Source organism: Papio anubis, chromosome X (assembly GCF_008728515.1).
Source record: "Papio anubis isolate 15944 chromosome X, Panubis1.0, whole genome shotgun sequence".
Classification (NCBI taxonomy): Eukaryota; Metazoa; Chordata; class Mammalia; order Primates; family Cercopithecidae; genus Papio; species Papio anubis.
Window position 1 is genome coordinate 45,276,982 of NC_044996.1, and position 14,066 is coordinate 45,291,047.

General features: G+C 40.0%; 1 protein-coding gene across 5 annotated transcripts in view; it reads left to right on the top strand.

Moving 5' to 3' along the window:
* Positions 1-14,066, top strand: part of COL4A6 (collagen type IV alpha 6 chain) — a 292,729-nt gene that overhangs the window by 233,165 nt on the left and 45,498 nt on the right. For all 5 annotated transcript variants that reach the window (XM_021932516.2, XM_003918122.4, XM_009198091.3 and 2 more), the window contains exons 6-13: positions 807-923; positions 3,289-3,357; positions 5,020-5,055; positions 8,484-8,546; positions 9,374-9,409; positions 9,589-9,630; positions 10,645-10,737; positions 12,062-12,115. In XM_021932516.2, the coding sequence (XP_021788208.2) occupies positions 807-923; positions 3,289-3,357; positions 5,020-5,055; positions 8,484-8,546; positions 9,374-9,409; positions 9,589-9,630; positions 10,645-10,737; positions 12,062-12,115 (510 nt within the window). The remainder of the gene's footprint in view (positions 1-806; positions 924-3,288; positions 3,358-5,019; positions 5,056-8,483; positions 8,547-9,373; positions 9,410-9,588; positions 9,631-10,644; positions 10,738-12,061; positions 12,116-14,066) is intronic.

A 14,066-nucleotide genomic window follows, 5' to 3' on the forward strand; every position in this document is an offset into this window, starting at 1 on the left:
GATCATCTCTTTGCTCCATGCCCAACACACAATTGGCTTTCGATGGATTAAAAAAGATATATTACCTACAAAAGGGTAGACTCTATGTACCAAGGAAGCCCAACTCTAGAAAATTATTGAATTCAGATGAACTGTATGAGAATGATTACTAATTCCCAAGCAAAATAACTGCCTCAGTAGTTAGTACGGAGAAGAGGAAAACATACAGTTTTCGAACTGAAGCAGTAGCCTGATGTGTGCGCATGATGAAATGAGATTGAAAATGTGATTCTTGCAGGACTTGCTTATTTTGGACCAAGCAACTTTCAGGAGAGGGGGTGCTGTGGGAACTGCTTCTGCTCTATTAACCAAAATCCAGCATCATTTCCTGTGCAGAGCTTCCAATACTGAATGTCATGCCAGGTTGCTCAGGGTCTGTCTGGCCTGAGGAATCCTAAGGCCTGGCATGATTCCGTGTTCATATCATTTCAGCTGCCAGACAGCTAAGCCCAATTTTAGCACATCTTTGTATACAAGAAAGGTAAAGTTGCAAGACCTTGTGTATCCCATCTGTTCATGCTTGATCCCTTTGGTTTCAGCTTGGTCCCTATTAAAGCATTCATCCTTTTGGGAGGGACAACATTGAACTGTGATTAGACACATATGCTTGAGTATAAAGGAAAGACGTGCAAACATACATGATGGATCTAAGGGAGTGATCAAGGAACCAGAGTTTAATAGCATGCTTGGCTTTTCTCGCTGTGGAGCCATTTAGAGTAGCTGACAGTCCTGTGGCTAACTTGATCCCTTCTTTTCTCTTTGAACAGGGCCATCCTGGACAGCCGGGCCCCAGAGGCCCACCTGGTCTGGATGGCTGTAATGGAACTCAAGGAGCTGTCGGATTTCCAGGCCCTGATGGCTATCCTGGGCTTCTCGGACCACCTGTATGCTGCCAGATATTTGCATTTTATTTCAAATGGCTTTGCTTGTCTCTAAGTGTGCCCTTTTTCTGCCTCTCTGGAAACCTCATTAAGATTTTGTGGGGCAGCCACTACAGACCCTTGTCAAATGTAGGAGTCAATACTGGCAGCACCACAACAGTAAAAGTCTAAAGAAGAATACCAGTTGCATTGGGGTGTGCACATGCTACACTGCTTAGGGTTGCCTTTTTTTTTAATGTAGCTTGTGAAGTTGGCAAGATTGTTAAAAGGCTGTAGTAAATTTCATGGCAAAATAACACACTTGGGCTATTTAACATGGTCCCACATCAGACAATATTGAGGAATGTTTGGAAGACTTATATGGGATCACGGAAGCACTAACCAAAACCCAAAGGGCTTGCTAGCTTGGTCTATACCAGTGGTTTTTAACCAGGGGTGATTTTTGCCACTCAGGGGACATTTGGCAATTGCTATTGATATTCTGAGGCCTCACAACTGGTGGTGTGCTACTGGCACAAGACAGCCCCCTCCTCAACATCTAGGAATCATTTGGTTCAAAGTGTCAATAATGCTGAGGTTGAGAAACCCTACTCTATAGTAACAGAGTTTGTGGCTACACTCACACATCATAACCCTTGGTTATGGTATTGATAAGGTATTTATTGGATCCCAGTGTCACCACTTTTATTTAATTCCATTCATCCAGATAGGGCTCAGATATTTTGATCTAAGGGATCTCTAGTAAATACAATGCCCTTCCCGACTGATTTTACAAGTGGCTGGAAAGAGAAAAATAACACATTTCAGACCCATTCTCAACCTCCCTTGAAATAATCTAAATTCATGAGGGCACTGATCTGAGATATTTAACTAGAAATCACACCATTCATTAGATATGTTTTATAGATACGTGAATTAATTGACACTTCATTAGAAGAGCAGCACCACCACCTTCAGTGGCCAGGTTGGGGTGTGGGTATATGTGTGAGAAAATGAGATAGATGGACAAAGCACAAGCCCCAGATTGGCATATAGGACTTTGACACCTAAGAACTAAACCAGTATGCCGGGGGGTGGGGAGGTAAGGAAAGATGTATTGCTAACATAGGATGAGTTAAGTGAGTCGCAAAGTTCTCCAAAGATTGCCATGGCAACCAGGTATAGAATAAAACATTTCCATGAAAATCCAGCAAAGCAAGGACATGCTGCCCCCTAGAGGGAGAAAATAAATGTTGAGGTAATGAATACCCTCTGACAAAGGACAAAGGTAAAAACCTAGTCCTGTCTCTAAACTTAACCTCAAACCTAAATAGGAACTTGGACATGTATTTTACTAAGCTGAGACATATCCTTTGCTGAATACCGAACAGATCATTCAGTAGGCTTTTTTGAAGCTTCTTTCAGGAGAGTAGTGGCCACAAGAATAAGGTGAAACAGGCAGTGTTAGGAAAAAAACCCGATTTCTGCTTCTGGGATCGTGTTATTGTTTTATGATACCAATAATCCTTGTGCTGAAGGAATCAATCATTCAATAAATGCTTCAGTCCACAAAGCTTAGCCCTACCCCAAATACAAATCCTGACTTCCCTTAGGTGTAGGGACATTGATTATCCCCAGGTGTACAAACTCTAGCAGATATTAGCCAGCATCTGCACTAAGACAGCAAAAAATCTAGTTGAAAGATTGGAATTGTGTACTTTGAACTGTTTTTCATGTTAGCAGTAAGATACACCAGCCTCTTAGACAGGCTTTGAATCTGAAGTTGTGTGGTAGAAGTACAGGCTGAAGGTATTTTTGTAGATATCTTTTAGACCGGAGGTCTACAAACTGGCCCACATGGCCTTTGGCTTGTGGCCTGCTTTTTAAAAAAATAAAATCAAATAAAAAGAAAGAAAGAAAGAAGAAGAAGAGTGTAAAACAGAGTTTAGATGTGACCCAAAAAGCCTAAATTATTTACTGTCTGGTTCTTTTCATGAAATTTTACTAACCTCTGTCCTAGACAAAGGTTCTGTCAGTGACCTATACCTGTGAGGGGTGAAGCAGTGAACTCTCCATTATATGAGTTATTTGTGGTTGTTCAGATCAGTACTCTGAATAGATGTAAAGGATCTGACTTTAACACATTTCAGACCCATTCAAACCCCTTCCCTTTACAGACTTCTGGCTTGGGGATTGGGAGGGCATATAGCTCTGAATCAGAGCACCTGGTCAAGGAACGTGTTTTGCCCCTTAGTACAGCCAATTTTGCCATAGAAAAAGTGACATGGTTTTAGGCTCTTGCTGTCCCATCCTTTATCTGATCAGATAATGCAATTAAAAAGACTATAAGTGTGTGTATTTCTTCAATTTTTTTAACTATTTTACTCAGGGGCTTCCTGGTCAGAAAGGATCAAAAGGTGACCCTGTCCTTGCTCCAGGTAGTTTCAAAGGAATGAAGGTAAGAGCCTGCAAGGCAGGTAGCTGAATAGGCTATAAGCTGGGTTCCCCAGCATTGGGCCCCACCTCCAATGAAAACATTTCCAGAACTAGCATCTGTGTCTCTATTTAAGGAGCAGACCAAGATGGATTTAAAAGGATCTGGAGCTTTTTGTGGTGGAAACATTGACATAAATGTTTGCAACTATACTGTCAAAGAGATTTGCTCTGCAGGATCTAGACCAAAAATAGGAGACAGATCAGCAAACAAACAGTTTGCATGGGTATCATTTTATTTCACAAACCAAGACATTTCCTGCAGGCAGATACCTTTTGTCTACTGTAGAATCCTTGTCTGTATACCTTGGTTTGAAGCCATGTATATCTCTGCCCATCTCAACATGGCCATTAGGCAAAGATCCTGGTTCTGCCCTTCTCTGTTGCTTCACACCAACCCATCACCCTAGCTGGGCACCTGGATGTCTGCAAAAATTGCCCATCAGCCCTGCAGCTGGCTGGATACTTTCATCTCTTTCCAGAATTGACAAGAACCTTCTGTGTTCTTGTGACTGTATTGCCTGATATCCTGTGGGTCCTAAGTAAACCCTGGCTTCAAATGTTTGGCCCTATTCCCTTGCAGAGCAGGACAGGAGTCCATCATTTCCCTGGTAGCAAACGAAAATTTATGTGCCCAACATCTGAGGAGAAGATGCACCAAGCTCACTCAGCTAATTGATGGCACTTTTCTGTCTTCCATTAGTGCATAGAGCCTGGAACATTGGCAATCACTTTGCAAGGCAGTGATGGGGGTGGGTGGCTGGAGAGCCAGACAAGATTTAGGGTATGGGCTTCTAACTATAGATGCCATAATAGAATGTTTGAGTTGGAAAGGACCTCATGATTGTCAGACTTGTATTGGTATCGCTCATTTTACAGATAGAAGAACTGAGGTGTACTGCGGCTATGTGACTTGCTCAAAGCCAGTTCACCAAAGAGCTAAAACTCAGGCAGTGCTCTTTCCATGCAACAGAGAGCTGATTTTTTACTGTAAGCCAAGTGGAGTAAGACTAGCAGGTGTCAAAATTTGGTCATTGTCTTAGAAAACATTGATTAAATGGTTTTGCCAAAAATCAGAAACCCTGGATCCAGTGGAACACAACAATTTTCACAAGATGGTTATATTACCGATTCATGCAGTAACTAAAGATGCAACAAAGTAATTAAAACGTAATCAGAGACTGTATGCTCTGTTGATTTTCCCTTGAAATGCCTGATTTGCATTGCATACACATGGGCACAGAATCTTTGGGGATGAAGGCACACGGGAAGGTAGCTTTGCTTTCCTCCAAAAGGAGTAGGAAAATCACCAGCCCACAGAAGTAGTCTCTAATTGTTAAGTTCCTAGCAAAGGTGAAAATTAATTAATCCAAGTAAAATGTGAAATCCTGTTCAGCCAAGGCTATAATATGTGTCTTCTACAGTCCAGATTTTTCTTACAGAAAAAAGTAAACAATCTAAACAGTCCAGTATGTCCAATTCATACATTATTTAAAACACAAGACTTTGACAGAGGAGGCCCAAGGTTCAGAGATGTGTTTTTGTCCCTATGAATGTTAGGTTAATTATCTGAAATATTGCAGGCTTAATTTATTGAACTCTTCAGTGTCCTGCCTTTGTTTCTCAGGGGGATCCTGGGCTGCCTGGACTGGATGGAATCACTGTAAGTTATTATTTATGTGTTGAGCTCTCAGTGTTGACTATCACTAATGGTGCATTTTAATTCTCCTCTATGATGTTCTAAGGTCTTTGTAGACCTCAAGGAAAATCTAGACAGTTGAAATAGAATGAGTCACAGTATTGACATTTTCCAAATGAGAAAGCACTAGAGGATGAATTGTACACTGTCAAGTTGCATGACAAGCAGGCTTTCAGACTTTAGGCCAGAGACTTATGTATTCACTGGGATGTACCTTCCCCTAGTATTTTGCCTTTCATTCAGGAAGCATTTACTAAATGTTTTCTGTGTGTCGAGTGCTGTGGGTAAATCAAAAGAAGTAGAGCACATTGCTTTAAAAGGTATTCTACACAGAAATTCCTTCTAGGGACTCTTGATAATAGTGAGTCTATGTAAGGCTGTGAGTTATGTTAATAAGAGCTTTATTTTTCTTTAAGATTCCACATTGCCATCACTTTTTTTTTTTAAACAACTTAAGAAAAAAATGCTTCTTTCCTTCTTTTTTCTTTCCCTTTCCCGTATCCACTGTTTCTTTCTTCAGTCCTCTCTTTTTTCAGTCCTCAACTGATATTGAGCACCTAACTATTAGCAAAGTGCTATGAGTAATCTCTGAGACAATGTAGACACAGTCCCTGCCCCCAAGGGTGGGAAAAACTAGTAGGAATGTGGCATAAGAATTCCATAGCAACTTAGAGGAAGAGATGCCATTCACTTAAGGATATGTCATGTGAGTCTTTATGTCTAAGAGACAGAAGGTAGCTTGTGAGAAGTGTGAATGGTGTTTAGCTGGCAGTGGAAGGAGACTTTCTAAATAGAGAGTTACAGAGTTTCGTGGGAAAAAAGTAGGCAAAAAAAAAATGGGATGTGTGCAAGCACACACAAAAACAGAGATGAATAAGGACCAAGGCCATACATATTCCCTAGGGCAAAACAATGGACTTACACAGTGTATTCATTACATTTACAGAACAACCTCCACTGTACTTGCTGCATAGCTTCTCTTAGGTACTTGTTTTCCTGTCCACAAAAGTGCAATGTTTGTCCACATACACAGGCATGATATACAAACTGCTTCAATTTGGGGAGAGGGCGTTTGGTGGCTGAATAAGGTATTTGTGATCAGCAAGGTGATCACAGATGGCTAGTTGTTTTCAAAACAATGTTCAGACTGTCATTTATTTCTGGAGGCCCTTTGAACTCCTCCTTTCTCTTCCTCCTGTCTGAGTTCCAACCTCTGTTACCCTCTCCACCCCTTATCCAGGCCCATGTCAACTTATTCCTGCTCCACCATTGGAAATGGACCCTTGCATTTCACCAGATCATTTTTCTCTTGCGATTTCACTGTCTTATGTTTAACATTGTTGTTATTTGATTCAAAAATTTTCTAAGTTCCCTTATGATTTTTTCTTTGACCCATGGAATATTTAAAAGTGTGTTGCTTCATGTCCAAATATTTAGTAGCTTTCCAGGTATCTTTCTATTATTGATTTCTAGTTTTATTTTATTGCAATTAGAGTGAACACTTTGTGTTATTTAAGTTCTTTTAAATTTGTCAAGGTTTGTTTTATGGTCCAGCATATGGTCTATCTTGGTGAATGTTCCATATGCTCTTGAACAGAATATGTATTCAGCTGTTGTTGGGTATAATGATCTTAAAATTATCCATCAGGTCAAGGTAATGGATAATATTGTTTGGATCTTCTATGTCCTGACTGATATTTTTGTCTAGTGTTTCTGTTCATTATGGAAGGAGGGATGTTAAGATGTCCAAGTGTAACTGCAGATTTGACTGTTTCTACTTGAAGTTCTGTTAGTTTTTGCTTCATGTATTTTGAAGCTCTGCTATTATGTGCATAGGCATCTAAGATTGTTATGTCTTCTTGATAAATTGACTAATTTTATCATTTTGAAACATGCTTCTTTATCTCTGGTAATATTATTTGTCTCAAAGCCTACTTTACCTGATATTAATATAACTCTTTTGCTTTTTTAAAAAAGTGTTTGTTTTATTATAACATTCTAATAGGAAAAATTTCAAATATACAGCAAAGAAGAGTGAATTTTGCAATGAACATGCATACCATTAATATTTTACTATACATCATCCCTTGGTATCCATGGGAGATTGGATTCAGGACCTCTCATGGATACCCAAATCCATGAATGCACAAATCCCTTATATAAAATGGTGTCATGTTTGCCTATAACCTATACACATCCTCCCCTATACTTTTAATCATCTCTAAATCACTTATAATACCTAATACAATGTAAATGGTATATAAAAAGTTGTTATACTGTATTGTTTAGGGAATTGTGACAAAAAAGAGTTTGCATGTGTTCCATACAGATGCAACCATCCTTTTTTAAAAAAAAAAATATTTTCAATCAATAGTTGGTTGAATCCACAGATGTGGAACCCACAGATACAGAGGGCCAGCTGTACTTGCTTTATCCTTCTATCCATCTATCCATCCCTCTATCTGTCCATCAATCCATCCTATTTTTTAATTTTTATTTTAAGTTCACAGGACATGTAGGTTTGTTACATAGGTAAACGTGTGCCATGGTGGTTTGCTGAACCTATCAACCTGTCACCTAGGTTTTAATCCCAGCATGCATTAGCTATTTTTCCTGATGCTGTCCCTCCCCCTACCCCACCCCCTGACAGGCCTCAGTGTGTGTTGTTCCCCTCCCTGTGTCCATGAGTTCTCATTGTTCAGTTCCCACTTATAAATGAGAACATGTGGTGTTTAATCCATCCTATTTTTAATGAATTTCAAAGTAAATGGTAGACAAGAGTTCACTTACTCCTAAATCCTATAGCATGCCTATCTTTAATTAGACTTCAATATTTGTTTGCAGTTTTTTCTCTTTATACAAAATTTACATACAGTGAAACACATAAATCTTAGGTGCATGTTTGCTGAGTTTTGACAAATGCATACTTGTATGCAATCCAAACCTCTATTCAGGTATAGAAAATTACTATCAACTCAGAAAGTTCCCTCCTGCTCATTCTCTGTCAATCTCTGTCCCAATTCACTCCAAAGGCAACCACAATCCTGATTTTTCTCTATTATGCCAGTCCTAGAACTTCAGGTAAAGGGAATAATATAACCTCTAGCCTTTTGGGTCTGGCTTCTTTCACTTAACACAGTGATTTTGAGATTCATCCACATTGTTTCATATATCAGTAATTTGCTACTTTTTATTGTAGGCATTTATTCCACTGTTTGAATCTATCAGAGTTTATCCTTGTATCATTGGACAACTGGAACATTTCCAATTTTTGACTATTATGAATAAAGTTGCTATGAACATTCTTGTACAGTTCTCGTGGACATACATATTTTCCTTTTTCTTGGAAAACTGCCTTGCTTTTTGAACTTGGTAAAAACTTGCCTCTCTAGGGCCCACAAGGAGCACCCGGATCTCCTGGAGCTGTAGGACCTGTAGGACCACCAGGATTACAAGTAAGATCAATTTAAGCTTAGTGTGTGATCACAGTATTCACATGACTGTTTTCCCTATCATACTATGGATTCAATGTAAGCCTGTGTAATTTAGGTCCTCCTGGTGATCAAGGGCAACCTCCATTCTTGGAGGGTTAAAGTAAAGCGTGCTCTTGCCAGGAGCTATTGGAGTTATTTATCAGAGTCTCTCTGACCATCCAATCTGTGTTTCTAAAGCCTCCCACCGTAGCTCAACCCGAAGTATAGCCCAGGGATGGCAGATCCCTGACACATTTATTGCCACCTTCCATTTCCTCACTCATGACAAATATTGCAATTAATCATACTACCATCACTATCACCCACCCTGAACACTGAAGAAGCTTCAGATTCCTTCCTAACACTGCATCTTGGGCAGCTCTACCTACCTACCTATTTTTCTGACACAAAACCTGTTTATCATCACTGGTAGAGGAAGAGCATAGCCAGTCATCTATGTGGTTCTAGGAAAGCTGTGTCCCCAGATTGTTCTCTCCAGTGCAAGAAATCCCACTACTCAGTACTTTGGCTTAGTTTCACCAAAGGTCATCATTTTAAAATTTCTGGCCTGTTGGGAGGAATGACACATGAAGTCTTCACTACCTTAGCATTAATGGGATTACCAGGTCAATTTGGGGGATTTCAAAGTAGATAACAGGGAACCACAGGAAAGACAGTTATAATCTACTATGCCAAAGCAGGAAAGAGGACTAAGTTACTGGGGAGTGGCTCTCAACAATTCTTTTGACAGAAACTAACAAGTGCTAACTCTTTTCTTTCTTATTTTTCTGATTTTTAAAAAAATCTAGGGTCCTCCAGGGCCTCCTGGTCCTCCTGGTCCTGATGTAAGTATACTTTGTCTTGGGGAATTTTGCTTCCTACTCCTAAGTACTCTGGATTTCCCAGAGAGATACTGGTTTGGTTAACCCTACTTTCTGGTAAAAAAGATTGCATTCCAATTTAAGTTCCCAGAGCTTATTTAGTAATTGATTTTGTTTTTCCTCCCTGTATCCCTATTCCCTAGGGGAATATGGGGCTAGGTTTTCAAGGAGAGAAAGGAGTCAAGGTAAATAGCTTTTAAAAAATACAATCTGCATTCCATATGCTGCAAGAAATGTGTCTGATTACACACATGTGCCTGCTTGTGTAAGAGGATTTGTTTTTTCGCCTTGGGAAATGAGCATTTAGATCCTCTGGTGGGATCTCTTGAGGGCTGCATGTATACATGCCACACATGGGCTATTGTGGTCCTTTTCCCTTCAAGATATTGTTATTCCCCTGCTTCCTACCTGTGAAAGGTGTATGTCTTACAAACATATTCCCTTGAAATAGATTCTTTCTCTTCCTTCCATCTGGGTCTTTCCTTGGTGTTTTGTGTATTCTGTTCCCTTCTCTTTCCTTGTCTCTGATTCCCCTCTTCTCTCTACCCTTTCTCCTCCTCACCGTCCTCCACTTCCTCCTCCTTTTCCTTTTCGTCCTTCTCTCTCTCTCTGTCTCTCTCTCTCTCCTCTATCTCTCTTCTTTAACTTCTCTTTCACCATTCTCTTTTATTTCCCTCCTTCTCTCATTTCTCTCTTTACAAATTGCATTGTGATTTCAGAGCCTCAAGCGAGGCTGAGAACTTGCCATTCCCACCCTTCTCTCACAATTGTACTGCCTTCTGAAGGAACAACTCTTGCCTCCAATGTTCTAACGTGGACGTCATTGCCTCTGCTTGTGCTCTTCGCAAGGATTAGAACACTTAGAGTCGGGTCATTGTTGCCAAGAGGTAGTCATTCACCTTGTTCTGATTCCTTTTTTACTCTCTTCTAAACATCCTTTCATACCAACCATGAACTTAAAGTTTCCTTCTATCCGTCTTGCTCTTCCCTCTGCAGTGCTGGTATGAAATTCATTGGTCAGGCTTATAATTCTTCTCACCCTTTGGCAATGAGAGTTTTGTTTCCTCATTGGCATGAGGGTGAAGAGGCCAAAGTAAGAGACAGTTTATTTGTGAGTTACATCCAGAGGATAACCCCTCCCTCTAGAAAAATGGTCGGTGTGATTTTCACTTTGCTTAATGTTCCATTTGATCTTACAGGGGGATGTTGGCCTCCCTGGCCCAGCAGGACCTCCACCATCTACTGGAGAGCTGGAATTCATGGGATTCCCCAAAGGGAAGAAAGGATCCAAGGTAGTGAACATTTGAGAATAGGAAAAATTAATAAACTTTTTCCTATAATTATAAGAACTTTAATAACCAGACAATACTGGAAGAATAGAGGGTTCTGGGTAATGGATTTTTGTTTAGAAGTGAGAGTAAAAAGGCTTCTTTGTTTTGACCCTTATGAAAAGCTTTCTTAAAAGACGGAGTATGTTTCTTGGTGTGTAGGTAGGAGTGTACCTGGACATCTGAGTATTCATTTAAGCGCTATTTTCTCTGTTTTAGTGTTGCAGATTCAATTTTTGAAATGCTGAATAACTTAAACATTAAATAGTTGTGTTTTTCCTCCTAACTCCCAACCCTCTCAATACTTATGGTGTCCCCAAAGTACTGTGACAGAACACATAGGGTATGAATTGTTGCTCTTAAATTATCTTTTTAAAGAAGTTATTTGCTCTTAAAACTTGACCCTGAAAATAGGATATACTGTCACCAAGTGGTGACAAGAGATGCCCTAATTTACCTGATTTGAACTACCAAGGCTTACGCTATAGACTTGTTTAACTGAAATATTTTATGATCTGTATTTTTATATGAGTCACTGTATACTGCCTACATGGTTGTAATTGAATGGTTGTGTACTGTTAAGGTGTGCAGAGATCTTCCAGTAACTTGCATTTCCTGCCAGGGTTCCTTTAAGCTTTGTGATTCTGTTCCCATGGCCAAGGGGCCTAGGCAGGGAAATGTGTTTAGTCTCCTTTCTTTAAATTTGTCTTTGTGGAAGCAACAACTCCAAGCCCCTCCGGGTTTATAGGAACTAGTTGTTGATTTGGGAATGGTCTGGCAGCATGAAAGAGATTGTCTGCTTCCTCAATCATTCCCAAAACTTAAGGAGCTTTTCCATGGCACGTATAGATAAATTCACATATCAAAGAATGACAGATCAAATTGTTATGTGTCTCTATCCAAATTGTAATTGTTACCCTTTTCCCAAGACTATGGATTTCTCTGCTGCCTATAATTTTCTATAGGAAATTGTACTGAATAGCTTCTTCCACTAGAAAGAAAACAGACAATCATCCTTTCTGTCTCCCAATTAGCCTCAGTATTTGACATTCTGTTTTAGACAGTTATGGTCCATAATCCTTCTCCCACAGCAAAGAGCTCCATGAACTAAGACATCCTGGTACAGCTACTAGTTAGGGAGCCTGGGGAATCTGCACCACTCTCTGCTGCCCTAATCTTGATACCTCATTGGTTCCCCACTCCTCAGTCCAAGTACTTACAGAGAGCCATCCTCCTGTGTGTTCGCTGCTTCCTGATGCTACTTACTAACCTTTGGCTGATTTTCCAGGGTGAACCAGGGCCTAAGGGTTTTCCAGGCATAAGTGGCCCTCCAGGCTTCCCGGTAAGTCTCTCTATTTGATCAACATGTATTCAAGGGTCTGATTGGACAAAAGCTGTAGCAATAGAAGGCTAACAGAAAGACCTCTTCCCATGGATATTGTAGAGAATGCCACCATCTTTATTATTAGAAGGCATTTAAGGAGATGTTCTTGTTTCTTAAACACATGGAGACGTAAGCATGGTTCTCCATGAGGCTGTGTAACTTAGAGGTTATTAGCTCAAGCTCTATAGTTAAAACAGACCTAGGCCTGACTTCTGATTTTGCCAGTTTCTAACTATGTGAACCTGGACAAGTTTCTTAATTTTTCTGAGCCTCAGTTTCCTAACCTACAAAAAAGGGGAGAATGTTAGGGTGGTTATGAGGATTAAATGAGATAATATGCATGAAAAGGGCTTACTACATGTCTAGCACTTATTATTCAGTTAATGGTAGCTAATCTTAGTAATCCTACCTTCACTTTCATATCTGCCTTTCTAGCTTAGATTCTTAAACTCATCAGTTACCTTTAGAGGGTCCCTATGTGCCAGGCATTCTGCTGGACTTGGAGGTTACAACGGTAACTAAGTAAAAGTCCCTGTCCTTGAGATTACATTCTAATGGAGGAGTGAGGGAAAAAACAAACAAGAAACCAGCAAACAGATAAATCTATAACAAGTTCATATACTGGCGATATATAAAAGATGAAAGAAGGGTAAAGTGATGAAGTGTGGATGGGGAACAGGGTGGTCTACTTGGGACAGAGCAGTCAAGAAGGGCCTTTCTGAGGAAGTGATGTATGAGGTAAGGCCTGCATATTATGAGGGAGCACGTCTTGTGAAGATCAGAAAGAGGGTTTAAGGCTGAGGGAACCGTAAGTGCGAAGACCTTGAGGTTAAGAAAGCCTCAGTACTTTTGAGGAACAGTAAGAAGGTGAGCAAGTGGAACAGAGTTAGCAAGGCCAATAATTCCAGACAGAGAAGTCAGAACCAGATCTTCGCTACCTTCATAGGTCAATGCAGTTTTTTATTTTTAATGTAATGGGAAGCCATTCAAAGGCTCTGACTTGTATTTTTAAGATCACTGTGGCTGTGGGAGGAAGGGGAGAGGGAATGGGAAGGGTGGAAGAGCAAACACAGAGGGTATGGCAGTAGTCCAGGCAAGAGATAGTAGTGGTGACTTGGACTATAGTGACAGCAATGGACTTGGAAATAAGTGGATAGATTCAAAATGTAAAAATGTTCAAACTTGTTATTAGGGAACATTTCAAACATTTACAAAAGCAGAGAGAATGTCATAATGATCCCTCGTGTACCCATCACAGAGTTTCAATAATTAGCAACTTATGGCCAATCTAAAGCAAATAATAGACATATCATTTCATCACAAATACCTCTGAATATTTAAAAGGTAAGGGCTTTTTAAGACATAGTGACAGTATCATCATCAGTAATTTGTGATCAGCGATTAATATCAGTTAACAAGGCAGAATTCAAATTTTTGATTGTCTTATAGGTATATATATTTTTTTACAGTTGCCTTGTTTGAATGAAAAGCCAGACAAGAACAATGCATTACATTTGTTTAATGTGTCTTTGAAATCACAAGATATGTTTTGAAAGAGCTGACAAGATTTTCATGGATTGGGAATAGAGATCAGGTGGAAAATAGATGAATCAAAGATGACTAGGCCTGCCTGTCCTTGCTGGGCCAATGGGGATAGATGATTCCATTCCCTCCCTACAGTACTTTGAAATAGTTTGGGTCTCTCTGGGTGGCCAGAAAGCAGAGCCAGTGGAGCCAGTGGCACAGGTTCCTTCCATGATGATTCTTATTACTCCATAGAAATAAAAGGGACATGGAGAATCATCTGTTCAGTGCACTTGATTTTAATCACCTCTGTATCTAATGAACCAGAAAGGAAGAGAACCCTAGTGTTGGAGACAGAACACCCAAACTTTAGACCCAGCCCCTG